The 25,723-nt window shown below is 41.5% G+C and overlaps 1 protein-coding gene across 6 annotated transcripts in view; it reads right to left on the bottom strand.

The window, feature by feature from the left end:
* Positions 1–463: 463 nt before the first annotated feature.
* Positions 464–25,723, bottom strand: part of PAXIP1 (PAX interacting protein 1) — a 71,702-nt gene continuing 46,442 nt past the window's right edge. For all 6 annotated transcript variants that reach the window (XM_089336888.1, XM_070077268.2, XM_089336889.1 and 3 more), the window contains 12 exons: positions 24,196–24,333; positions 23,417–23,538; positions 22,791–22,975; positions 21,296–21,339; positions 17,550–17,620; positions 14,886–14,988; positions 12,075–12,243; positions 5,201–5,301; positions 3,672–3,806; positions 3,507–3,582; positions 3,351–3,410; positions 464–932 (listed from right to left, as the gene is read on the bottom strand). In XM_089336888.1, the coding sequence (XP_089193014.1) occupies positions 916–932; positions 3,351–3,410; positions 3,507–3,582; positions 3,672–3,806; positions 5,201–5,301; positions 12,075–12,243; positions 14,886–14,988; positions 17,550–17,620; positions 21,296–21,339; positions 22,791–22,975; positions 23,417–23,538; positions 24,196–24,333 (1,221 nt within the window). In that variant the 3' untranslated portion in view covers positions 464–915. The remainder of the gene's footprint in view (positions 933–3,350; positions 3,411–3,506; positions 3,583–3,671; positions 3,807–5,200; positions 5,302–12,074; positions 12,244–14,885; positions 14,989–17,549; positions 17,621–21,295; positions 21,340–22,790; positions 22,976–23,416; positions 23,539–24,195; positions 24,334–25,723) is intronic.

Genomic DNA, 25,723 nt, shown 5'->3' with positions numbered 1-25,723 from the left:
CGGAATTGTTGTGGAAGCTACTTGAGTGTTTCAGGAACATAACTGAGAAACTGTGTAGCAATGGCAGGATCTGACAGCAGGATCTTGACTATAGTAATAGCTACTGCTCCAATAGTACTCAGTAGAATCTCCAGCGATTTCATTATACCCACAAGCCAACAGGCAGTATACTGCAGTAACATCTGGAACAGAGGAACAGAAGCAAATGGACACGGATGTTTGTGGCATCTCCAGTTCTGACTGGTGGTGTGCTTTGGTGACTGCTAAATATTTTGAATGTACCTCAGCCTGGGTATTTACTATCATATTGCTGGAAAATGGCTGCCTCCTAACAAATTATTTCTTGAGCAGAAAACTTGCTAGAAAATATTGTGCCTTGAAGTTACTTAAAATGTGATCCGTTTTGATACAAATATTAGTTGTGCAAAAAATATGGAATAACAAAGGATCACTCAATTCTAAGTAAAGTTCAAAAGTACATTTATTTAAAAGGTGGGCAAGATATCAGTATAAAAGAAAAGAGTATAAGAAATAAAAATAATCAAAGTACAAAACATTTCAGATCTTTAACATCCATAATTTAGAGATAGCAAGGTCTTTATTTACACCATTTTATTTGTAGTTGAAGTTCCGCACAGTTTTGTGAAAACATTTAAAAACCTGGCAAATGAATCGTAAAACCTAGTGTGGGCTCTCAAAGTCATATAATACAAAACATAATTTATGTTTCCTCAGAATAAAATTGCACATCTTAATAAGATGCAGTATATTTATTATATTTGTTTTCCTGCTTTAAAATTGTGTTCCCTAAGAAAGCAGCTGGAAAACAAGAGTGTCTGAAGGAAGCCCTGGCGCTGGGCCCAGGCTGCAGCCGGCCCTGTGCTCCAAACTCCACGCTCACAGCAGCTGAAGCTATCAGTTAAATTTATATGTGGGCTTGTTGAGGAAAATGACTTGTAAGCACAAGGCAAAAAAGTGAAGTTAAATAAACAGTAACCAGTCTCAGATACTATTTAAAAGAATGCTATAGCTTTTTTTTCCCTCCCCTCTTAAACCAGTCTTGCTACACATCCAAATCTCAGAGGACTCTTAATCCTGACACAAAAGTTCACTCAGCCTAAGCATGTCAGTGTGCGGGTAGTACTGGGCATTCATGCCGGTTCAAGTTACCCAGGCAATGTCATGGTGGCCAAGGCTAACAAGCCCTACAGTAGCTGGAGTCTGCATTCAACTAACATGCAGAAGGTACCACCCTGACACAGTGACATCCCCAAGGTCCTCATCACAAATGACTGCTTCCTACCTGGACCTTCAAGAACACCTGCCAACTCCAGAAATTCTAAGCCATTCACTTTGGGCAAAATTCAGTCTACATATGTGAAAAAAGGCCCGAGATTGGACTCATAAATCACCCATGTAACATTTAAATCAATTCTCCCTTCTGAGAGCAAATAACATGTAGAATAGACTTTCACAAATATAAACATGAATGACAGAAAAAAATCTGGAAAAGATGTGAAGAGTGCATATTGTATAAAAAACAAATTTATCTGGAACCAGCTAGCGGGTCTTTTATCATTTTTATCAGTAATTTCTGTACTAATTTCCTAACAGATGGAGACAGAGAATAAACCAAGCTCTAGTATCACTGATAAAGGGATTTCTGCACCATCCATCATTCCAACTAAGTAAGCTATTTATTGCTAAACATGATATTTGCTTCTAAGGAGTGACTTTCTCTAGGTCTTTTGTCTAATATAATCATGGGCTTTTTGTGGTTAGGAGAAAATGTCTGATAAATCTAATTATCTGGATGGGTTAGGCAGATAAGAAAGAACCCTGACTATTCACTTGTGTGCACTCTCACCCAAAACACAAAATTCCCTCCTGTACAGAAGGGTCCCACTAAGGATGTCAGAGGGTGCAGATGCCGCTGCACTCGGGCTGAACAGACTGCTGCTGGTGGGAGGGCCCGTCCTTCAGCCTCATGACACCAGTCCAAGAGAGAACGCCTAAGAAACATCCCCTGAGAGCAGGTCCTATTAGTGAGAAACAGGATGAAACTCAATTTTTCACCAAGATTTTTAAGGCACATTGTCCTTCACTGGTGAGCTGTTCAAACATTAAAATAGTATTTCAGAGAATTCTAATAAGGACTACAAATAAGGGATTACAAGCTTTATTTTTCTCCTGAATTTCTTAAAGAAAGCCCAATTTTGTCAAAATTTACTGCTCTAAAGATTTACCTTGGCATTTTACCTACTAACAACACAAATTACTCATTTTGATGCTTCCAATATACTGTGCTTTCATTTACCATATCAAAGTACCTGAATGTAGAGCCTGTATCAATCAAAATTCTACTTTGAAAACTGCAAATTAGAAAATGAGCTGATGCAGGACTAGCAGGTAGACTAACAGTTGAGGGGCCTGTGTCCCCTATCGGAGTAGGCGGGACATCACTCCTGATGCCAGCTTCCCGATAATGCAGACCCTGGGAGGCAGCAGTAACAGTGCAAGTACTTGGGTTCCTGCCACCTACATGGGAAACCTGGATTGTGCTCTCTCCCAGTTTGTAGGCATTTGGCAAATGAACCAGTGGATTAAAGTTCACTCTGTCAGTAAAATAAATATTTTTCTAAAAATCTAGATTAATAAAAGAGAGAGGGACTGATACACCTAATTATCTGTTATATGTTGTGGCGTAACAGGTTAAGTCACCACCTGCAATACAGGCATTCCGCATGGGAGCCAGTTTGTGTCCTGGCTGTTCCACTGCAGATCCAACTCCCTGCTAACGGCTCAGGAAAAGGAGCAGATGGCGAATCAAGTGGCTGGGCCACTGCCACCCATGTGGAAACCTGGAAGAAGCTGCTGGCTTTGGCTAGGCCCAGCTCCAGCCATTGTGGCCATTTAGGCAGTGAACCAGCAGTTGGAAAATCTGTTCCTCTTTCTCTGTGACTCTTGCAAATAAATAAATAGACCTTAAAAAAAAACAAAAAAGAAAAAAAAAACCAGCTATAGCACTTCACAATTCAGTTAAATGTTTTAAAAAATGAGCTGATAAGAAACATACTTATTATTGCAATTATTTCTGTTGAATACTTAAAATACCTACACTAGTTAGAACATATCTTTTCTAATGTCACCTACCAGAAGTGAACTCAGTTAAGAGAATGTCTTACTTGAAATTAAATAAGATATATTGAAAAGAAAGAAGTATTAACCACATAAATCATAATAGCAAAAAAAGGAAAAATGGCTTATAAAACACAGTAAATATGTTGCTATCAATATTGCAAATCCATTTTCAACCCATCCATATTTTATTCCCTTTCAAAAAGGATATGATTCATAGTCCAGCGTTTGTGTGAGCACTCCAGTTAAAACAAACTCTGCATTATGAACATCTGAATGGAAGAGAGACAAGACATTTAAAATAAGTCAACGCACTGCCGTGAGGGTATACATATATTCTAACATATAGCAAAAGTAACAAATCATACCTATTCCTCTGGCAAAATATTCTCGACATAAATGAAGGTCATTTTCACAGGATATCAAAATTATTTCTGACAAGCTCTAAGGGAAAAAATGAATTTATCAGCCACTGAACAATGAATCACATATAGGGTGATGCTGGATCCCAGAGCTGATTTTACTCTACCCACCTTATTCTGCTTATGTTCCATGAGCTTCCGGAAAGATGGCTGTTTAGACAACACTTTTCCTCCTGCACATTCCACAATTGCTTTCATAGTGGAAAGACTTGGGCAGATTCCAGGTGTGATGTAAAAATATTTTGCCTAATAAGTTGAAAATACATGTACCATATTTTTAAAATGCTTTTAATTTTTAAACCACAAAATTGTTCATAGATTCTACCCTGAGATTTCTGACAAAATGTCTGATTTCATGAAATTTATCAAGATAATATTGCCTCCATCCCACTAGCACTCAATCTCAAATGGATGTAAATTTGGAAGTGGTTTAAGCACTTTCACATGTTATGTATGACCTACGATGATTAAAAGTAACCTAAAAGAAATGGAGTGCTTTGTGCATAAGCAAGACTGTATTAACACACATTTCCCACTACATCTGTAAGATCCTAACTCGGCATTACATTTCACCATGCTCATCTGATAGGGAGCACACGGATGCAGCCTGGTTCCTGGCCTGTGCTCCTTTTTTACAATTTTCTCTATGTTATTTGGATTCAAAACAGACTGGGAAGTAATACTGATGCTAAAGATTTATCTAACAAGCTAGCTCTCGAGTAAGCCACAAAACATTATTTTGTTTTAAACTATTGATAGGAAAAAAGAAAATGCACCTTAACTCAGTATTGCTAATCACTTCTATTCCAAATTAGCTCTTTAAGAAGCTAAAGGAACAGATAATCTTTACTATCTTTATTGATATACTTAGTTTTTGATATAAAAAAAAAAATTCCCAGCTGTTCCAAGTATCTTATCTAACACCTAACAAATATTGTAAAAATCTTTAGTTCTGGATTATTTATGCACACATCCAATTAATATGTTTCCAAATACCTTTCCAACTGAATACAAATATATTCAGAATTGTACTAAATAATCAATTACTCCAAAGAGTTGTTAAAAGCAGAAAACTAACTTAAAATCTCTTATCAAAGATACTCTTTGAATGCCTTACCTCTAAGAGAACTACTTATTTAATTTTCATGACAATTTTTTAAATTACAGTAAAGAAAAGCTCTCTGGAGGTATGCCGTGCTCCCCCGTAGGGGCAAGGAGGACAAACCGTGAGATGGGAATCCCTGGTGGGCCCAGCTCTTCTGGAGGTGCCCTTTCCACCCAGTGACCTGCCACCTGCGAGTCACCATCCGTCACATCTACCTAAACTGATTTCTCTTTTCTTTAGTCTTCAGAGGCATCCGCTGCAGCACGTAGGTGGCCTCTAGGACATTCACGTCCTATATCCACAGTGCCTGGGTTCAGCCTCAGCTTCATTCTGCTCTCCTTCTAATGCATACCCTAGGAGGCAGTAAGTGATGGGCTCAAGTGGGTGGGTCTCTGCCACCCCTGAGATCCTGGCTGGCTGTAGCCTGGCTCAGACCTGGTTACTGCAGGCATTTGGGGCTCAAACTAGTGGTCAGAACATCTCTGTTTGTCTCTCTCCATCTCCTGAATAAGTGAAAATAAAACTGTACATATACCTTAAAGAGTGGAGAAACATGTGCTCGTTTTAAGGATTCTTCCAAACTGAAAGAGAAAAGCACTTCAGCCTCGGCATCCCGGAGAATGTAGTTCTGCTCATCTGGAAAACAGAAGCGCATCCTCTGAAAGATGCTGACACACACAGCACGGCAGGTGCAGCACTCGCGCAGAACGCTCCCCCTTATCCAGGTGGTCCATGTTATCTGTGGCTATCTACCTGTAAAACCTCGAGGTATTTACACTTCACCACTATGCCTCATTTACTTCTCTGTGAAAACGGCCAGACCAAAACAAAACAGAAAAATATTCTTTCTCCTAAAACAGTGTTACGTATTTAACTTTGTGGGAGTCATAAACTTTTTTGAAAAAAATTTACTGAAAGCTGGGTCCTTCTCCAGAGCTGCACCACCCTTCTCCACCTACCAACTATCATCTCACTGTGTCAGGGAATTTACAAACTCTCCTCACTCACAGCGCCCAGGTGATCAATGCTAGGTCTGCAATGACAAGCTTTGAATTAGCATCACATCCAAGTGCACATAGGCAGGGACTTAAAAAAGCAGCAAAATGAAATGAAAACAAGCAAATTTAAACCTGTGCATATTTTTTTCATAACATGCATTTCCATGAACTTTTTGAAGACCTCCCCCCATATAACAACCAACTCCTCAGTGACTTGAGGGATATCAGAGTCAATTAGCTGATAATCAATTAAGTGAATCTACCGAAATTTATGTGTCAAAAGTACATTCTTTGAAATAACACAAAAAGTGTATAGCAGTTTCTCAGAATTTTTAACTGACTGGTCTTCAATTTTCTTAGCAATGTTTTAAGAAATGTCTGATTTGGGGCCAGCACTTTGGTGTAGTAGGTAAAGCCACTGCTGCAGTGCCAGCATCCCATATGGGCACCAATTCAAGTTCCAGCAGCTCCACTTCCAATCCAGCTCTCTGCTATGGCCTGGGAAAGCAGTAGATGGCCCAAGTCCTTGGGCCCCTGCACCCACATGGGAGACCTGGCAGAAACTCCTGGCTCCAGCTGCAGCAGCCCCAGATGTTGAGGCCATTTGGGGAGTGAACCAGCAAATGGAAGACTTCCCTCTCCCATTGCCTCTGACTCTAACTCTGCTTCAAATAAACAAATAAATAAATCTTAAAAAAAAAAAAAAAAGTTATACTAGGGGCCCAGCGCAGTGGCGCAGCAGTAAAGCCCAGCAGTCCTGGCTGCCCTACTTCCAATTCAGTTCTCTGTTAATATGCCTGGGAAAGCGGCAGAGGATAGAACCCTGCACCCATGTGGGGGACCTGGAAGAAGCTCCTGGCTCCCGGTTTCAGATCAGCTCAGTTCCAGCCACTGTGGCCATTTGGGGAGTGAACCACTGGATGGAAGATATCTCTCTGTCTCCCTCCTCTGTAACTCTTTCAAATAAATAAATCTTAAAAAATAAATATTTAAAAGAGAATGTCATACTACTGTAGTTTTAATGATCTGATTATTTTAAAATTTACTGTACATGGGTGAAATGGTCATTTTTCCATTCAATTATTGTTTAAATACATTGTCTATAATCTCACTAAACTAGGGTCTTCTTGCTTGTAAAACATCTTATTTGGTGAACCATTAAGCCTTTTTACTATAATGTAAATTTAAAACGTGCTATCTCAAAAACTTTTAAAAAAGAAAGAAAGGGAGAAGGAAGGAGACTGGGAGTGAACAAGGGAAAATCATTCTATTCTTAGAACTGTAGCTATGGGGGCCAGCACTGTGGCATAATAGGTTAAGCCTCTGCCTGCAGTGCTGGCATCCCATGAGTGCCGGTTCAAATCCCTGCTGCTGCACTTCCTATCCAGTTCCCCATTGATGGCCTGGGAAACCAGCGGAATATGGCCCAAGTGCTTGGGCTCCCGTACTCGCATGGGAGACCCAGAAGTTCCTGGTTCCTGGCTTCAGATCAGCCCAGCTCCAGCTGATGCGGCCATTTGGGGGAATGAACCAGTGGATGGAAGATCTCTGTCTGTAATTCTGCCTCTCAAATACATAAATAAATCTTTTAAAAAAGAGAACTGTATCTACAAACTATGTTGAAGCTGTTCAAACATAATTAAAATAAAAAAAAGAGAAGACAAGCCAGAATGAGACAAAATATTTACAAAAGACACATCTAATGAAGTACTTGTATCAAAAATACACAAAGAACTCTAAAACAAGAAAGAAAACGGATTCGAAAATAGCAAAAGATCTGGATGCCTCAACAACAGATAGACAGATGCTAAACATCAAATATCATCATGGAAATGCAAATAAAAACAACCACGAGGGGCCGGTGCTATGGCGTGGTGGGCCAAGCCTCTGCCTGCAATGCCAGCATCCCATATGGGTGCTGGTTCTAGTCCCAGCTGCTCTTCTTCCAATATAGCTCTTTGCTATCGCCTGGGAAAGCAGGAGAAGATGGCTCAAGTCCTTGGGCCCCTGTACCCACATGGGAGACCCAGAATAAACTCCTGGCTCCTTGTTTCAGATTTGTGCAGTTCCAGCATTTTGGCCATTTGGGGAGTAAACCAGTGGATGGAGGACCTTTGTCTCTCCCTCTCACTGCCTGTAACTCTACCTCTCAAATAAATGAATAAATCTTAAAAAGAAAGAAAGAAAGAAAGAAAGGAAGGAAGGAAGAAAGGAAGAAAGAAAAAACTGAGATACCACTGCACACCTATTAGAATGGCCAAAGTCCAGAACACCAAATGCCCATGAGGATGTAGAGCAAACTCTCATTTGTTTGCTGGAGGAAATGTAAAATGGTATACCTACTTCGGGAGACAGTTTGACAGTTCCTTAGAAAACCAAACATACTCTTACCATACAATCCAGCACACATGCTCCTGCAGTTGAAAACTTAAGTTCACAAAACACCTATATGCGGATGTTTATGATACTTCTGTGAAGAAAACAACTCAGATGCCCTTCAGTAGGTGAATAGCTAAATAGACCATGATATGTTCAGAAAAATGAACACTACTTATTGCTATAAAGAACTGAGTTATCAAGTCATGAAGACATGGAGTCTTTTTTTAAAAAAAAAATTATTTATTTGAAAGGCAGAGTTACAGAGAGAGGTAGAGCCAGAGAGAGAGAGGGAAGTGTTCCCTCCACTGGTTCACTCCCACATTACTTCAGATCAGCTCAGCTGATCCGAAGCCAGGAGCCAGGAGCTTCGTCTGGGTTTCTTCTTCATGCAGGTGCAAGCGTGCAGGAGCCCAAGACTTGGGCCATCTTCTTCTTTTTTTTTTTTTTTTAAATTTTTTTAAATTTTTTTTCTTTTTGACAGGCAGAGTGGACAGTGAGAGAGACAGAGAGAAAGGGCTTCCTTTGCCGTTGGTTCACCCTCCAATGGCCGCCGCGGCCGGCGCTTTGCGGCCGGCACACCGCGCTGATTTGATGGCAGGAGCCAGGTACTTATCCTGGTCTCCCATGGGTGCAGGGCCCAAGAACTTGGGCCATCCTCCAATGCACTCCCTGGCCATAGCAGAGAGCTGGCCTGGAAGAGGGGCAACCGGGACAGAATCCAGCGCCCCAACTGGGACTAGAACCCGGTGTGCCGGCACCGCAAGGTGGAGGATTAGCCTAGTGAGCCGCGGCGCCGGCCGGGCCATCTTCTACTGCTTTCCTAGGCCACAGCAGAGAGCTAGATCGAAAGTGGATAGCCAGAACTCAAACTGGTGCCCACATGAGATGCTGGCACTGTAGGCCGGGGCTTTAACCCACAGCACCACAACACTGGCCCCGACATTGAGTCTTAAATGCATACATACTATATGACAGTACTTTAAAAGTTCATGGGAAATGGAATTAAAAGAAAAGTTGATTTCAGTGCTGGTGATGTGGAACAATGGGTTATGCTGTGACACCAGCATCCCATTCCAGAGCCACAGTTCAAGCCCCAGCTGCTTCACATCCAATCCAGCTCCCTGCTAATGTGCCAGAGAAGGCAGTGGAAGATGGCTCAAGTATGTGGACCCCTGTGACCCGTGTGGGAGACCCAGATGGAGTTCCTGACTCCTGGCTTCCACCTGGCCCGCTGTTGACTGTCGTGCCCATTTAGGGAGTGAGCCAACAGATAGAAGATCTCTTTCTCTCTATCTCACTCTTTATCTATGTTTCTCTGCCTTTCAAGTAATGTAATAAATCTTAAATCAATCAATCAATCAAAGAAAATTCTCTTAGAAAATCCTGAAACTTGTAGGATAAACTATGAAATGTGTTTTCTGAATATTAAATATTTATAACTAAACCACTTTATACCCTCAGAGATCAACACAGCAAACATTTATTAGCAATGCTATAAAAAATGAAAGCCAGTCAACCAAAATTTCCCATAAAATATGTACCGTAAACTTTATGAACACATAAAAGAATCAGATTTTTCACAAGCTTATAACCCTGGAGTATTAAGTAAAATGCTTATTCACTAAATTAGACTTTAGGCAAACTGGTTGTTAATAAATTGGCATGCTTCTTGTCAGCAAAGGAAAAAGAGGCATAGTCAAAAAAACTAAAGATCCACAGTTGGTGCCCCCAAAGGCAACAGAACCAACAGCAGTGAACACTGCAGGCCCATCTCTCCCAGTGCCCACGCCCTGATGTTTTACTCCCACGTAGAACATAAACTATTACACTCTACTTTCAATTAAAGAACAGAGTACCTCATTCTAAATTTTATAAATCTCGCATTATATAAAGTTGGGAGCTAAATGTATTTGTAGTAATTATAATTTTTCTTCCATCTTCATTGTTAACTCTTATACTTCATTAATGTCTTTTATTTAAAAACAAAAATTGTTAATATTTCAACGAACAAAAAGTTACTACTTGAGCCTCACTCTTCAATTCTGTATTTGTGAATTTACCTACTCTTCTAAAATTTATTTGTAAATCCAAAATCAGTATTTGTGGCACTTCTGTGGTCATTCAGACATACAGAGTGGAGAAACACCTTGAGCCACCCAGCTGAGGTCAACCAAGACAGTACCCTGCCTTCTTTTAGCTCTCACTGCAAATAAGTGCCCTCTTCATGGTGCATTTAATTCGTGTATTTTTTGTAGGTGATTTTGCCGATTAAAATGCCCCAAGTGCACAAAGGCCATGATGGGACTATGGAGAGAATATGTGTGTGGGATTAGCTTCTTCCAGGGATGGTGCTGTTAGCCTGGAGTCTAGTGTCAATAAATTAACAGCGTATATTTCAAAAGGTATCTTTAAAAAGCAAAACACATAAAAGGTTACATATTGACTGACTGATGAAAATAATCCGAGGCTCTGAGAACCCCAGCACTGTACCTTCTCCTGCAACCACAGTCTATCTGGTATTCACTAATTCAGCGCTGGCAGTAGCTTACAGGACACAACTACTGTGAACAGCAAGAAGTAACCAAATACTGCAATTGAGGGTTCAATTACTTTTCTTTACATTTAGGATTTATTCTTTCCTCTGTTTTATTGCCTTAGATACAGAAACATTGAATTTTAAGTTTGCGTCTAATTTTGCTATAAGCAGCAATATATATATATATATATTTTTTTTGAAAGGCAGAGTTACAGAGAGGCAGAAGCAGAGATGGAGAGGGAGAGATGTCTTCCATCCGCTGGTTTACTCCCTAAATGGTCACAATGGCCGGAGCTGAGTCAATCCAATACCAGATGCCAGGAGCTTCTAGGAGTTGGGCTATCTTCTACTGCTTTCCCAGGCCATAGTGGAGAGCTGGATTGGGAGAGGAGCAGCCAGGACTCGAACTGGTGCCCACATGGGATGATGGCACTGCAGGTGGTGGCTTTACTCGCTACACCACAGTGCAGGCTACTTACTATAAGCAGCAATTTTAACTGTCTTTATTCTTCTGGATCCTAACTTCCCATCTATAAAAACAGACTATATACTATATGAACTTTAAAATATACTTTGTACTTAGGTATTCATACTAAAAACTGAATTATGCTTCAGTACCAGAGGTCAAGAAAACAACATGGATCTGAAATGTTTTAATTTACCAAGACTGACTTGATGGCGACCTGAACCTGCCTAGTGAGAAATGCGGGTAGTTTCGCCAGTGAGAGGAGTGCAGGGCTGGTTGGGACCAGCAGTGCCTCTGCTGGCCTGACTCACCCCAAGTCCTCACGCCTTGCTTTTGTTCTCAAGCAGCTGCATCATTCTGCTGCGGGTCAGGGAGCAAGGTGTGTAGAGCACAGCAATCCAGGGCAACCACTGGCAGCAAAACCCGAGATGTGTGCACTCTAAGTGAGGTGCTGGGAACCGCAGCACTGCTACATGACAGAGGTAGCAAGGGCCAGTATGGTTGAGGCATAAAGACCAAATGCAAAGTAAAACTGAGAACACAGTGAAACTAAGGATGCTCATCCTGAGGCCAGGTGCCTCTGCTCCCGGGTCTGCCTATTTGAGGATTGAAAATGCGCTTTGGAAGTTTAGAACTTCCTGGCCAGGGACTGGCACTTTGTGATGCAGTGGGTTAAGATGCCACTTGCAACACCAGCATTCCAGTTCGAGTCCCGGCTGCTGCACTTCTGATCCAGCTCCCTGCTGATGCACCTGGGAAAGCAGTGGAAGATGGCCCAAGTGCTTGGGCCCCTGCACCCACATGGGAGACCCAGAGAAAGCTCCTAGCTCCTGGCTTCGTTTCAGCCCAACTCTTTTGTGGCCATCTGTGGAGTGAACCAGGGGATGCAAGACCTTTCTCTCTTTCTTTTTTGATCTCTCTTTTTCTCTCTCTCTCCCTCTCGCTGTAACTCTGCCTCTCAAATAAATAAAATCTTCAAACAAATCCAACAAAACAAAAGAAAAACCCAGGTGCTGGCGCTGCTCCTTACCAATGAATTTCTGGCACTTGAAGCACTCTTCTAGCCACTCTGGTGTCACGATGTGCTTCACTACAGAGATGGCCGTCAGGAACTTCACGGTGCGTGTCACTTTGCTGGCAATAAGATGCGTGCATGTCTGTGCAGACTCGACGACCTCACCACCAAGTATGTAGAGCTTCTAAAGTCACAAACACAGAGGAGCTAATGAAAAGCCTAAAAATCTACAGAGTCCCATCAGCAGAGTAAAATGCAGGCAAAGACCTATCCGAAGACAAGATTTATGAGTGCACTTTTCAGGCACAGAAAACAGCATGACATGTAAAATAAAAATAAAAATGCAGGAGGAAAGGAAACAGCAGAATTACAATCTATGCTTCTGTTATCAACTCCAGGAAAATTAAGGTTAAAATACTGACTTCTCAGGGCCAGCACTGTGGCAAAGTGGGTAAAGCCGCCACCTGCAGTGCCAGTATCCCATATGGGCGCTGGTTTCAGACCCAGCTGCTCCACTTCCCATCCAGCTCTCTGCTATGGCCTGGTATAGCAGTAGAAGATGGCTCAAGCCCCTAAACCCTGTGGGAGACCCGGAAGAAGCTCCTGGCTCCTGGCTTCAGATCGGCTCAGCTCCAGCCGTTGTGGACAATTAGGGAGTGAACCAGCGGATGGAGAATCTCTCTCTCTTTCACTCTCTGCCTTTCCTTCTCTCTCTGTACCTCTGACTTTCAAATAAATAAATAAATCTTTAAAAAAAAAATGGACTATCCATTCAACACAGGTAACACATCTCCATGAATAAATAAGATAGCCCTAGAATAACACCACTCATTTCACAAGAGTACATATACCCAGAATTTCTAAGCTGATACTGCTCTCACCAGGCACATTACCACACTATTCCTGTTTTTAAAGAATAATGGCAAAAAAATGACCTCTTAATAATTATACTTATAAAGATATAAAACTTAAATTGTACTAAATTTAGAACAGTAATATTTATAATGGTTTCTTTTCCTTAAATAAAAAAGTTAGGAGTGGGGCCAGCATTGTGGGGCAGTGGGCTCAGTCACCATCTGCAATGTCAGCATTCCATACTGGTGCCAGTTTAAGTACTGGTTGTTCCACTTCCAATCCAGCTCCCTGGTAATGTGCCTGGGAAAGCACTGGGAGATGGCACAATTTCTTGGAGCTGTTGTACCAATGTAGAAGACATAGAAGATAGAGTTCCAGGCTGTTGACTTTGGCCTGGCCCATGACCAGCCATTACAACCATTTGGGGAGTGAGTCAGCAAATGGAAGATCAATCTCTCTCTCTCTCTTCCCCTCTTCCCCCTATAACTCAATCTTTCAAATAAATAAGCCTTAAAAACAAAAAAAGAAATGTTTGGAGTAAAAATATACAGGTCAACTTAACACTCTTAACCATCTTTCCTGAGCCAAAAAAAAGCATACAAAGTAAGCAAACAAAATCCCATCATCCCTTGGGATATTATTTATTTTCTTTTTTTTCTAAAGATTTATTTATTATTTTGAAAAGCAGAGTTAAACAGAGAGAGAAGGAGAGAGGTCTTCCATCTCCTGGTTCACACCGCAGAGGGCCACAATGACCAGAGAAGGCAGGAGCCAGGAGCTTCTTCCAGGTCTCCCACATGGGTGCAGGAGCCCAAGGACTTGGGCCATCTTCTACTGCTATCCCAGGTCGTAGCAGAGAGCTGGATCGGAAGTGGGGCAGCCAGGCACTGCAGGTGGCAGCTCTACCCACTACACCACAGTCCGGGCCCTAGGATGTTATTTCAAGAAGTAAATGTAAAATTCTGGGGGCTGACATTATGGCGCAGGGAGGTAAGCTGCTACTTGTGGCATCAGCATCCTAGATGAGTGTCAGTTCGATCCTAACTGCTCCATTTCTAGGATCCAGCTACCTGCTAATGCACCTAGGAAAGCAGGTAAAGATGGCCCAAGTACTTGGACCCTTGCCACCCATGTGGGAGACCTGGATGGAGTTCCAGACTCCTGGCTTTAGTCTGGCCTAGCCCTAGCCATTGCAACGATTTGGGGAGTGAACCAGTGGATGGAAAAATCTCTTTCTCTCTGTTGTTCTGCCTTTCAAATAAATAAAATCTTGTCTTTATGAAAATGACATTAGAGGCCGGCGCTGTGGCTCACTTGGCTAATCCTCCGCCTGAAGCGCCGGCACCCTGGGTTCTAGTCCTGGTTGCTCCTCTTCCTGTCCAGCTCTCTGCTGTGGCCCGGGAGGGCAGTGGAGGATGGCCCAAGTGCTTGGGCCCTGTACCCGCATGGGAGACTGAGAGGAAGCACCTGGCTCCTGGCTTCGGACCAGTGCAGCACCGGTCGTGGCGGCCATTAGGGGAGTGAACCAACGGAGGGAAGACCTTTCTCTCTGTCTCTCTCTCACTGTCTACAACTCTCTTTCTGTCTCTCTCTCTCTCTCTCACTGTCTAACTCTGTCAAAAATAAAATTAAAATTAAAAAAATAAAAAAATAAAAAGAAAATGACATTAGAGTAGTGTTGCAAATGTTCACTTGACTATAAAAATGGTCTTGGCCTATGCATTTGAACCACACTTCTGTAGTAATAAAAAAGCAAGTATCTAAATATGAAGTGATAACACAGAACGTGGCAGGAAATCATTAACAATTTGGTAACTAGTTATTACAAAAACTGTAAGTACTTTATATATACTATACAAACTGTTATGATATTCCTGATTAAATGTTACTCAATAAACTTCTAGCTTGAAGTAATATACACAGAAGGGGATACTGCTAAAAATCCTTATACAAAGCAGAATGAAATTTCACCTTAATATATTGTTGAACTTGGACAGGCTCAAATCCCGTGAACAGCACAAAAGGGGTCAATTCTGGCGTTAACTTTTTAGTGGGAGGTGGTATATCTTCAATTCTATAAAATAAATAAACAAAACAGTGATGACCTTATTATTTACTTAAACAGAAATGTTCCTATGGGGGAGGCACTGTGTTCAGTGAAGCTGCTGTTTGGCATGCCTAGGATCAAGCCCTGCCTCCATTTCCAATCCAATTTCCTGTCAGTATGCAGCCTAGAAGGCAGCAGGTCATGGCCCAAGTGCTTGAGTTCCTGCCACCCACATGGGAGACCCAGATGGAGCTCCTGGCTAAGATGTGTTTCTCCTTCTCTCTCTGTTACCTGGCCTTTCAAATAAATAAGCAAAACTTAAAACAAAATGTTCTTTGGTGTAAAAGGGATTTCAATGGTTGGACAAAGTTCAATAGCTTTAAGTATAAGTGGTTTTTATTCTTGTTGAAAAAAAATTGTTTTTTCATTTATTTGAAAGTCAGAGACAGAGAGAGTGACAGAGATGTTCCATCTACTGGTTCACTTCCCCAGGCCAAACCCAGGAACAAGGAACTGACCCAGTTCTACCACGTGGGTGTCAAGAACCCAATACTTGAGCCATCACCTGCTGCCTCCCAGGGTGCCCATTAGCTGGAAGCTGGGATAGAAAGCAAAGCCAGAAGTTGAACTCAAGAACTCCAATATGGGACAAGGGCATCCTAAGAAGTGTCTGTTAACCACTACACCAAACACTTGCCTCATTAACAATTTGGTAACTAGTTATTACAAAAACTGTAAGTACTTTATATGTACTATAAACACTACTACATCTGAAGTCTCCAAGAGAACAATCCAATTAGCTTTTGGTAAAGACTAATATGTATGTATTCTCTTCCTCCCCAATCCCTTCCCAATTTTTTAAAAATTGGTTTCAAAAAGAAAAGCAAATAATAAAGTTGATTTTTATATTTTACTGACTCTGCTAGCTGGACCATTAAAATGGCCATTCTTCATTTTTTTTAATACCAAGTTTTTAAAATAACCTTGTCTGACTTAGGCCATTGCTTGCTCTCCTTTTCAACAGTCAAGAGCTTCTGGGGTCTTTTAATTCTAACCCTGTGTCTTCTACCAGAATGTAGAGAACAAGCTGTTTTACTGAAGCTCACAGCTTAAATTTTCCTTAAACGGTAACTGCAAAAGACAATTCAAGCAGTTACGCTTTACCTAGCAGTTTGGAAGTAATCAGGGGTGGGCATTGGCTTAGTGGTTAAGTCACTCCTTGGAATGCTCACATCCCAAATTGGAGTGTGCCTGGGTTTCAGTCCCCGCTACCCTATTCTAACTCAGATTCCCACTAATGTGCACTCTAGGTGGGCAGCAGATGATGGCTCAAGCATTTGGTTCTCTGCCATCCATGTAGAAGACTCAAATTGATTTCCACCAGGTTCAGTCATAGGCATTTGGTGAATGAGCCAGTGTAAAGATCTGTCTATCTATCTCTCTCTCTTTCTCTGCCTTTCAAATAAATAATAAGTAAATAAAAACTGAAATAAAAGGAGCTTTCTAGAATTAAGAGTAGAGAACAAAGCTTCCTGGGTTTGTGTCTGCATTTGCTATGCCTTAGCAATTAAGTGATTTCCAGCACTTCATTAATGACTAGTACTGGTCAACCATGTCTTTATCAGATAAGATTAAGAAGATATGTATATAGGGGCCAGCGCTATATGTATATAGGTGCAGCGGGTTAGGGTCCTGGCCTGAAGTGCTGGCATCCCATATGGGCACTGGTTTGAAACCTGGCTGCTCCACTTCTGATCCAGCTCTCTGCTATGGCCTGGGAATGCAATGAAGGATGGCCCAAGTCCTTGGGCCCCTGCACTGGAGTGGGAGACCTGGAGGAAGCTCCTGGCTCCTGGCTTCAGATCAGCTCAGCTCCAGCCGTTGTGGCCAATTCAGGAGTGAACCAGCAGATGGAGGACTTCTCTGTCTCTCCCTCTCTCTGTAATTGTCTTTCAAATAAATAAAATAAATCTTTAAAAAAAAGAAGAGAGACTTGATAAAGAGATGGAAATAATTAAAAAAAAAGATATGTATATAAATCTGTACACTCCAACCTAAAATTCAACATGCAATATACAGTGCATACATCACTCCAAAGTGCTCTCTGATGTCCTTTGTCAGCACGGCTAAATATTACGTCGTCCTCATCAAGAACTGGCAGATCTAAGGAGCACACTTCAGAGCTCTCCAGGTGCCCATAGCACAGGGCTCGCTAGCAGTGCCGGGAGCCTGGACTCTGAGGCACCTCTGCGCTGACTTCTAGACCTTTTCTCCCACTTCTACCACTGAAGCTTCTGTTTTACATACTAGTTAACTGGGGTTGGGGGTCTTGGAAAGTTTTACTTAAAGAAAAATATTCAATATTTTATTTAATTAAAAAAGGAAAACATATACTGGCCTATGTCATTATTCACTGTCTCCAGCAAAAAAATGAGATGTATCACAGCAACTCTATGAAACAAAGAGCAAATCCTTTTCAATCCTGTTTCCTAAGTTTTTATAAACTTTCCCCAATTGGCAACAATTTTCCAAAACAGATCTACAAAATACAACCAAAAATTTTAAAAAAGCAAGATTAATATGCATACCTGGCTCTTTTGGAAGAAGGCTGGATATTAGTCACTTCATTCTGCTTCAGTTTGGGAGGTAATCGTAAACCCTGAAATCAGAATATTTTCTAATTTAAGCAAATCAATCTCCCAAGTAATACAGGAACTTCCAAAATCAAACTTCAAACAATCAAAATACCTAACCATGTACAAGAGTCATGCTCTTCAGCACATCAGAACTAGTATTCACCTAGGACAACTACAATAATGCAAGCTGAGAACAGACATTAATAGTCCAGAGAAAAACACTTCTGCATTGCTTTTTTTTTCTTTTTCTTTTCCTTTTTTTTTTCACTTTCCCTCTTTATTTACTAAATACTCTCAGGTCCTAGTTTTAAATGTCTTCATCTTTTTCTTTCCTCATCTCAAGTGACATATGCAGACCTCAACCTTGAATTTCTCAAAATCATTTTGACTTCACGTATTTTGTCCCATGTCTTAATTTAGAATGTGGAAAACACAATCATTGTAATTCCACCTCCCTATAAAAAGACTATGTCAGGGCCGGCACTGTGGTAAAGCAGGTTAAAGCCCTGGCCGAAAGCACCGGCATCCCATATGGGCACCAGTTCTAGTCCCAGCTGCTCCTCTTCTGATCCAGCTCTCTTCTATGGCCTGGGGAAGCAGTAGAAGATGGCCCAAGTGCTTGGGCCCCTGCACCAACGTGAGAGACCTGGAAGAAGCTCCTGGCTCCTGGCTTCGGATTGGCGTAGCTCTGGCCATTGCGGCCATCTGGGGAGCGAATCATCAGATGGAAGACCTCTCTCTCTGTCTCTACGTCTCTCTGTAACTGTACCTGTCAAATAAATTAAATCTTTTTTTATTTTTGACAGGCAGAGTGGACAGTGGGAGAGAGAGAGACAGAGAGAAAGGTCTTCCTTTACTGTTGGTTCACCCTCCAATGGCCTCTGCAGCCGGCGCACCGTGCTGATCCAAAGCCAGGAGCCAGGTTCTTCTCCTGGTCTCCCATGCGGGTGCAGGGCCCAAGCACTTGGGCCATCCTCCACTGCACTCCCGGGCCACAGCAAAGAGCTGGACTGGAAGAGGGGCAACTGGGACAGAATCCGGTGCCCCGACTGGGACTAGAACCTGGTGTGCTGGCGCCGCAGGCAGAGGATTAGCCTAAAAAGACTATGTCACCTATGAAGTTTCACAAAAGATATTATGTGACAATCAGATCAACAGTGCTATTAAAAGCAGGACAAGGTGTTAAAATACACATTGTCTCACGAACATGTGCACATCCACTAGGCCAGCTTCAGTACCTTGGAGCAGAAGCCATGCCAAGAAAACCATGGGTGTCCCTGTAGGGTACCAACTACAGTCTCAATTCTGCTCCCATTTGAAACTCACTCCTCCACATTTTAAATTCAGAGGTTCTTTAAAAAAGACATTTATTTGTTCATATTTTATTATCTGAAATAATCACCTCTTGATTTTATTAACTACAACCCATATCTAGATAACCAAAATAAACATAAGCATGTGAAATCCACTAGCCTTTGCACACATGGAAAACTATACAATAATTTGCAGGAAGGTTTATTATTCCTTTTATTACCACCTTCACAAGAAAACAAACCTTCACACTTCTATTTCCAAAAATCACCCTTATGTCTCCAAATTACTCTTGGTAGCAAGGACAGAAACAATTGGTTTCTTAAGTAAAAAAAGATAAATTGTACTCCAAGTCTCTAATTTTTAGCTTTTAATACAAAACCACAATGGAAATGAATATTTGGAGCTTAACAATTGTACAATATAAGCCTTTTATGGGGAAGAAGAGGGCTAACCGATAATCACTTTCCCAGCTTGATCTTAAAAGTCACCATATAATTTTCTCCATCTAAATACTGTGAGAATATTTGCTTTTGCAGAGGTGTCACAGTGGGTCATGTTCTATCAAAATCTTAACTACTAGCTTAAGCTAGGAAAAGAAATATATGAGGGTACTTGAAAACATTCATGGAAGAAATGGTATTGTAGTACAGCAGGTTAAGCCACCGACTAAGACACCCACATTCCATATGAGTACAAGTTCGAATCCCAGCTGCTCCACTTCCACCCAGCTCCCTGGCTAATGCACCTGGGAAAGCACTGGAAGATGGCCCAAGTGCTTGGGCTCCTGCACCCACATTGGAGACCCAGATGGAATTTCAGGCTCCTGGCTTCAGGCAGCACCAGCCTCAGCCACTGCAGCAATTTGGGAATAAACCAGTGGAGAGAAGATCTCTCTCTCTCACTCTGTCTCTCATTCTCTATCTCTGCCTTTCAACTAAATAAATAAAATGATCTTTAAAAAAAAATTCATGGAGGCCCGCGCCGTGGCTCAATAGGCTAATCCTCCGCCTGTGGCGCCGGTACACCAGGTTCTAGTCCTGGCTGATGGCTGGGCAAGCAGTGGAAAATGGCACAGGTGCTTGGGCCCCTGCATCAACATGGGAGACCTGGAAGAAGCTTCTGGCATCAGATCAGCCCAGCTCTGGCCATTGTGGCCATTTGGGGAGTGAGCCAGCAGACAGACTTCCTGAAAGACTTGGAAAGCAAGTCAGTCAGTAGGTGTTAGCTGGTAATTTTCTGAAGATTATTCTGCTCACTTAGTTGCTCAATCACACAGACCCTCAATCACCTCTGTACATGATAAATAGACATTCGTTGTTTTAAAAATATATAAGAATACACATATTTAGTACCATGTACATAATCCTAAACCTTTAAATTACGCTATTACTAACCAACCAAAAACACTGTATTCTTGCAGTGCTGACATGCAATGAGACATTTTCAAGTGGACAATTATTGAAATGGTTCTGTCTGGGAGCTGGCACCATGGCTCACTTAGTTAATCCTCCACCTGCGGCGCCGGCATCCCATATGGGCGCTGGGTTCTAATCCCGGTTGCTCCTCTTCCAGTCCAGCTCTCTGCTGTGGCCCAGGAGTGCAGTGGAGGATGGCCCAAGTGCTTGGGCTCCTGCACCCCATGGGAGACCAGGAGGAAGCACCTGGCTCCTGGCTTCAGATCGGCGTAGTTCTAGCCGTAGCGGCCATTTGGGAAGTAAACCAATGGAAGGAAGACCTTTCTCTCTCTCTCTCTCTCTCACTAACTCTATCTGTCAAATAAATAAAAAAAAAGTAGCTAAATACTAATGTGAAAAGAAAAAACAATATCCTAGTCATTATACTTTGTAGATGAGAATGTGGATGGCACTTTGCTTAGAGGACAACCTATAGCTAACTCAAAACAAGAACCAACAGTATGCAAACTTCCTGAATGGCTTACAGTAAACCCAATGTCGACCTCTAGGAAAACATTTGCCCTCACTGCAAGAACTGGGACTTGTCTTGTTCTAATCTGTGGCCTGGAATGGGTTATACATCTAGTGTTTCTAGTGACCTCAAACTTTTTGTTTCTTAACCCTATAAAAAACAAGAAGTCGTTTTAGGATTTAATTCTGTTCTCCAATTCATTAGGTAATCACAAAATTCTTTGAAGCAAGTAATGCTCGTCACACTTACATATATGAATGACAATCATACAATCAACAATTAAAGAAAAAACAGGCACATAATATATTAAATATTAAACACTTTAAGATGAGTGAGAACATACAGACTTTGATATGTTGGAAAATTGCTGAGTGAATTTGTAATTTACAAACAGAAATATATCCCTACTGCACTATTAATATAGTAATATACAAAATAAGGTTATTAACTTGACATACCATCAACAAGTCTGCTGACACCTTCAATGGCACTCTCCAAGCATCTAAAAAGAGAAATACATTATTTTTACAATATGATGCTGCTTAAATAGAAAAGTCTTTTGCCTTTTTGAGAGCTGGTTATCCTAGACACATAGGTGCCTTAGCCGGAAACATTTAATACAAATATATTTGTGTTCAGAATAAAGTTTTCAGGGCAGACGCTGCGGCACAGTGGGTAAAGCCGGTGCCTGCAGAATTGGCATCCCATTTGGGTGCTTGTTTGAGTCCCAGCTGCTCCGCTTCTACCCAGCTCCCTGGCTAATGCATCCAGGAAAGCATGGCCCAAATACTTGGACCCCTGCACCCATGTGGGAGACCTGGAAGAAACTCCTGGTTCCTGGCTTCAGATCAGGCCAGGTCCAGCCATTGTGGCCATTTCTTTCTCTGTAACTCTGCCTTTCAAATGAATAAATAAATCTTTTAAAAAATTTAAAAATAAAGTTTTCCAATACAGGGTGAGAGGAACAGCATGCTGGTCTGTGAATACTTAGTGTACAGCGCGTCATTTGTACAAAGCAGCACTCAGAAAATCTGCAGCAACAACATAGCACATATTATTCCACGTCAATGGCCTTCACTATCCCACTGTGAATTGTTTAGTTAGACATTTCTAGAAGACTCTGTCCAGTTCTTGCTAGAAGATAGTTTCTCCCCTAACATATCAATTATGATGGCAGGCAGCCAACAGGAAGGACCACACCAGTTAGGAAAAGACTGACCAAAGAGACTGGCATCTTTACACAGTGGAGTAGAGGGGAAGTAAGCCCACTCTTTAATACTTGGAGATGTCCATGTAAGAAGGACCTGTTGTTTCTAGAATGGCTCAGAGTACAAGTCATACCAACAGGTACATTAAAAGGATGCAGACTATGGCTCAAAATAAAGGCTTTCTTGTGATTAAGGCCATCTAAAACCAGAATGTGCTTCCCTAAGAGAAAATGGTACGGCAGAGTTTAATGATCTTTTTGGGAATATGTCAAATCCATAAACGCAGAACTAAATTTCACCGCTGCAATATCTACAATGGGGATATCTACAAGGAGGTGTATATAACTGAAGGACAGAATAGCAGGCACAAATCTCCGGCCTATTCCTAACAAGATGCCTATCCCTAGGCAAGATGACAACCAGAATGCAACAGCAAGTCAGTTAAAGCACAAGAGTGACAAGGACTAGACACCGGTTCTAGGAAAGCAGGGAATGTTCCACAGGGTAGGGGCGTCATGGCAAAAGGTAACTGAGGTTTTCAGGAGCTCCTTCTTCCTGTGCTATGGTTAACAGTAAAAGCAAATAAGAATACCAAACCAATAAAAATTCAGGGCAGAATGGGGAGAAGGAAGAAAGAGTGTGGAAAGGAAACAGGAAGTGAATAGAAAACTGATTAGGAAGCTAAGCCAAGCTTGAGTAGAAATAAAAAGGTGGTAGAAAATTTCTAAGAAGAAGTGTCACTTACCTAGAAGATTTAACACTAAATGCGGAGTTGGGGCAAATGGATCCTGTAGATTAAATGCTGTGTATCGACTATACTGAATCTGCCTCAGGGCCTCAAAGTTTCCCAGGAGAATGTCACCAAGCCACTGGGCATTTACACAAGGGATCCTCCATTCTTTGGCTTTTTCATACTTTAAACCTGTTGGTCTATTTTTGTCGATGTTGAGGAGAAAACACAATTATTAAATGTTAGATTTGCCTCCTGTCCAAATTTACATTAACTTTCAACAAAAGCCAATGAAAATGTTTTCTCATAATAAAAATGGCAGGCATATCTTTATAACTTTATTTATATCTTTATACCTTTATTAAGTTGCTGGTAATACTGGTAATTAAATATACACGGCAAGGGTCGGTCTGGGTCATGAGACCACCTACTAGTCCCACTTTTACCTTGTTCTGTTACTTAATTCCCTTAATTCAAATTTCATTAACTTATCTAATTCACATATTCCAGGTATTTCGAACCTTACCATGAATATCACTGGCATTTACTTAAAACCTTCTACTTCAAAACTATGACACAGTAAGAAACACAGAACTGTTAATATTGCCACCAAGTTCTACGTAAATTAAAAATCTGCTTACTCTTTACAGATGAGGACTGTGTTGCTGCGACACAGATAACCTGTATATTTGGCACCTGCCAAGTACGCCATTAGCTTTAGGTCATCTCTGTCATTATCAACAAATCCAGTCACAGAAATAATCTAAGGGGAAAAAGAGAATAAGGTAAAAAAAAAATTGAACCCAAGTATAATTTTTTCCTGCTTTTTAGTTGTTTTATACATACACATTTCCTTTATTTCTTGGGACATTATAGGACACATATCATTCCTAAGAAGGTCGAGATCAGAATTTAATTAATTGTGAAAATGTTATATACATAGATCTCATACACAGGAAGAAAAAGAACAAGATACCAAATATAGCAATATTTTTACTGTGCTCAAATGACATTGCTCAGATAACTTCCAGTTATTTCACTGAGCAAATAAATATGAATGAGTTATTATTTCTCCTCACTAATCTCCAATTTTGAGGCATCTGAATGGGAGAACCCACAACTATTGATAAGTTCTGCCCAATAGTGGCTGCCTTTGTTGCAAGACATCTGATTTGTTTTTTGATTTCAAACAGTTTCAAAGATTTTGGAGACACCATTAATTATCAATTAAGTGCAGAAAACTGACTTTGAGAAGAGAGTAAGAGGAAGGAAGTCGCAAATTCTCATGCTTATGCACTTACACACAGGGTGAAAGCACACAGAAATGCGGACGCAAGGCAGAAGGTGGTAAGCAAGGCCACAATCATTTGAAAAGAAGCATTAAAACCAAAATAAAACAAAGCAAGGGGATTCTGCCTACGTGCTGCGAACACGGTTTTCCTCCTGGTGGGAACGCCACGGGGAAATGAAGGGCTCGATGAGGGGGCACCATTTTCTTCTTCTTTAAGACGGTGTTTAACCAATGTGCAGTAACACATCTTTTTCTTTCTCTTATTGCCTACCAAACATAAAATTACAGTTTATCATTTTGTTTTGCTTGGGGTTTTGCTACAGTATTAATACAAAATTATAAAGTTGTATAACTACAATGCCACCATTTTGGAAGCCCCATAAAATGAAAGAATTTCATGACATTTAGTATTTGATTTATTAAAGTAACCAACTACATTATCCATGAAGTTGGTTACTTTTAACATAACCTGAAAATGTCACATCTATTGATGAACAAAAGCCTGCATCAAGAATAAAAACAACTTACAACAACTTAAAAAATAACTTCAGTCACCAATCACCATCAGAATTAAAATTTCTTCTAAAGGGCCAGCACTGTGGTGCAGTGGGTTAAGTTGGTGCCTGCAATACCAGCATCCCATATCAGAGCACCAGTTCTAGACCAGCTGTTCTCTGCTAATGGCCTGGAAGCTACCATGCTTCCAGTCTACCCTCCTGCTGCTCAAATACTTGGATCCTGCTGCCCATGTTGGAAACCAGGAAGGAGATCCTGGCTCCTGGCTTTGGTCTGGCCCAGACCTGACTTTTGCAGCCACTTATGGCGTGAACTAGCAAATGGAAAATGTCGCTCCATGTGTCTTCCCCCCTCTCTATTGTACTGCCTTTCTTTCTTTCTTTTCTTTCTTTTTCTTTTTTTTTTTTTGACAGGCAGAGTGGACAGTGAGAGAGAGAAACAGAGAGAAAGGTCTTCCTTTTGCCATTGGTTCACCCTCCAATGGCCACGCCGGTGCACAGTGCTGATCCGAAGGCAGGAGCCAGGTGCTTCTCCTGGTCTCCCATGGGGTGCAGGGCCCAAGCACTTGGGCCATCCTCCACTGCACTCCCGGGCCATAGCAGAGAGCTGGCCTGGAAGAGGGGCAACTGGGACAGAATCCGGCGTGCCGACCGGGACTAGAACCTGGTGTGCCGGCGCCACAAGGTGGAGGATTAGCCTATTAAGCCACGGTGACGGCCTGTACTGCCTTTCAAATACATAAAAAAACAAATCTTCAAAAACATAAAATTAACCATAAAAACAAAGAAGGCTCCACATAAAGTAAGGTATAAAAAACATCACCATTCACCTACAATGAACCACAGGATAAGCACTCTCATAAGCACTTCTCCATTTTTAGCTGAAAAGTAGATCTAGTAAATGGATAGCCTCTCTAAGAAGGGTTTCTTGAAGGTCATTTGTTACACACACATTAACACCAATCTGTCTATACGTAAGAAAATTTTTATAAGAGACGAAATGAAACCCCAAGGAGTAGTGGAAGGTAATGTTGAGAAAGCCTGACAGTTCTGGAGAAGGCCAGCATAGAACTTGCCACCCCTTTAGGCCCTTCTGTGCAAAGTCCCACAATAAAACAAGACCTTTCCTCAACCCACCATGC

This window comes from Oryctolagus cuniculus, chromosome 7 (assembly GCF_051225735.1).
Source record: "Oryctolagus cuniculus isolate XC-2025 breed Fujian yellow rabbit chromosome 7, ASM5122573v1, whole genome shotgun sequence".
Classification (NCBI taxonomy): Eukaryota; Metazoa; Chordata; class Mammalia; order Lagomorpha; family Leporidae; genus Oryctolagus; species Oryctolagus cuniculus.
Note: the sequence above shows the minus strand (reverse complement) of the source record. Positions and strands in the feature narration are given on the sequence as shown.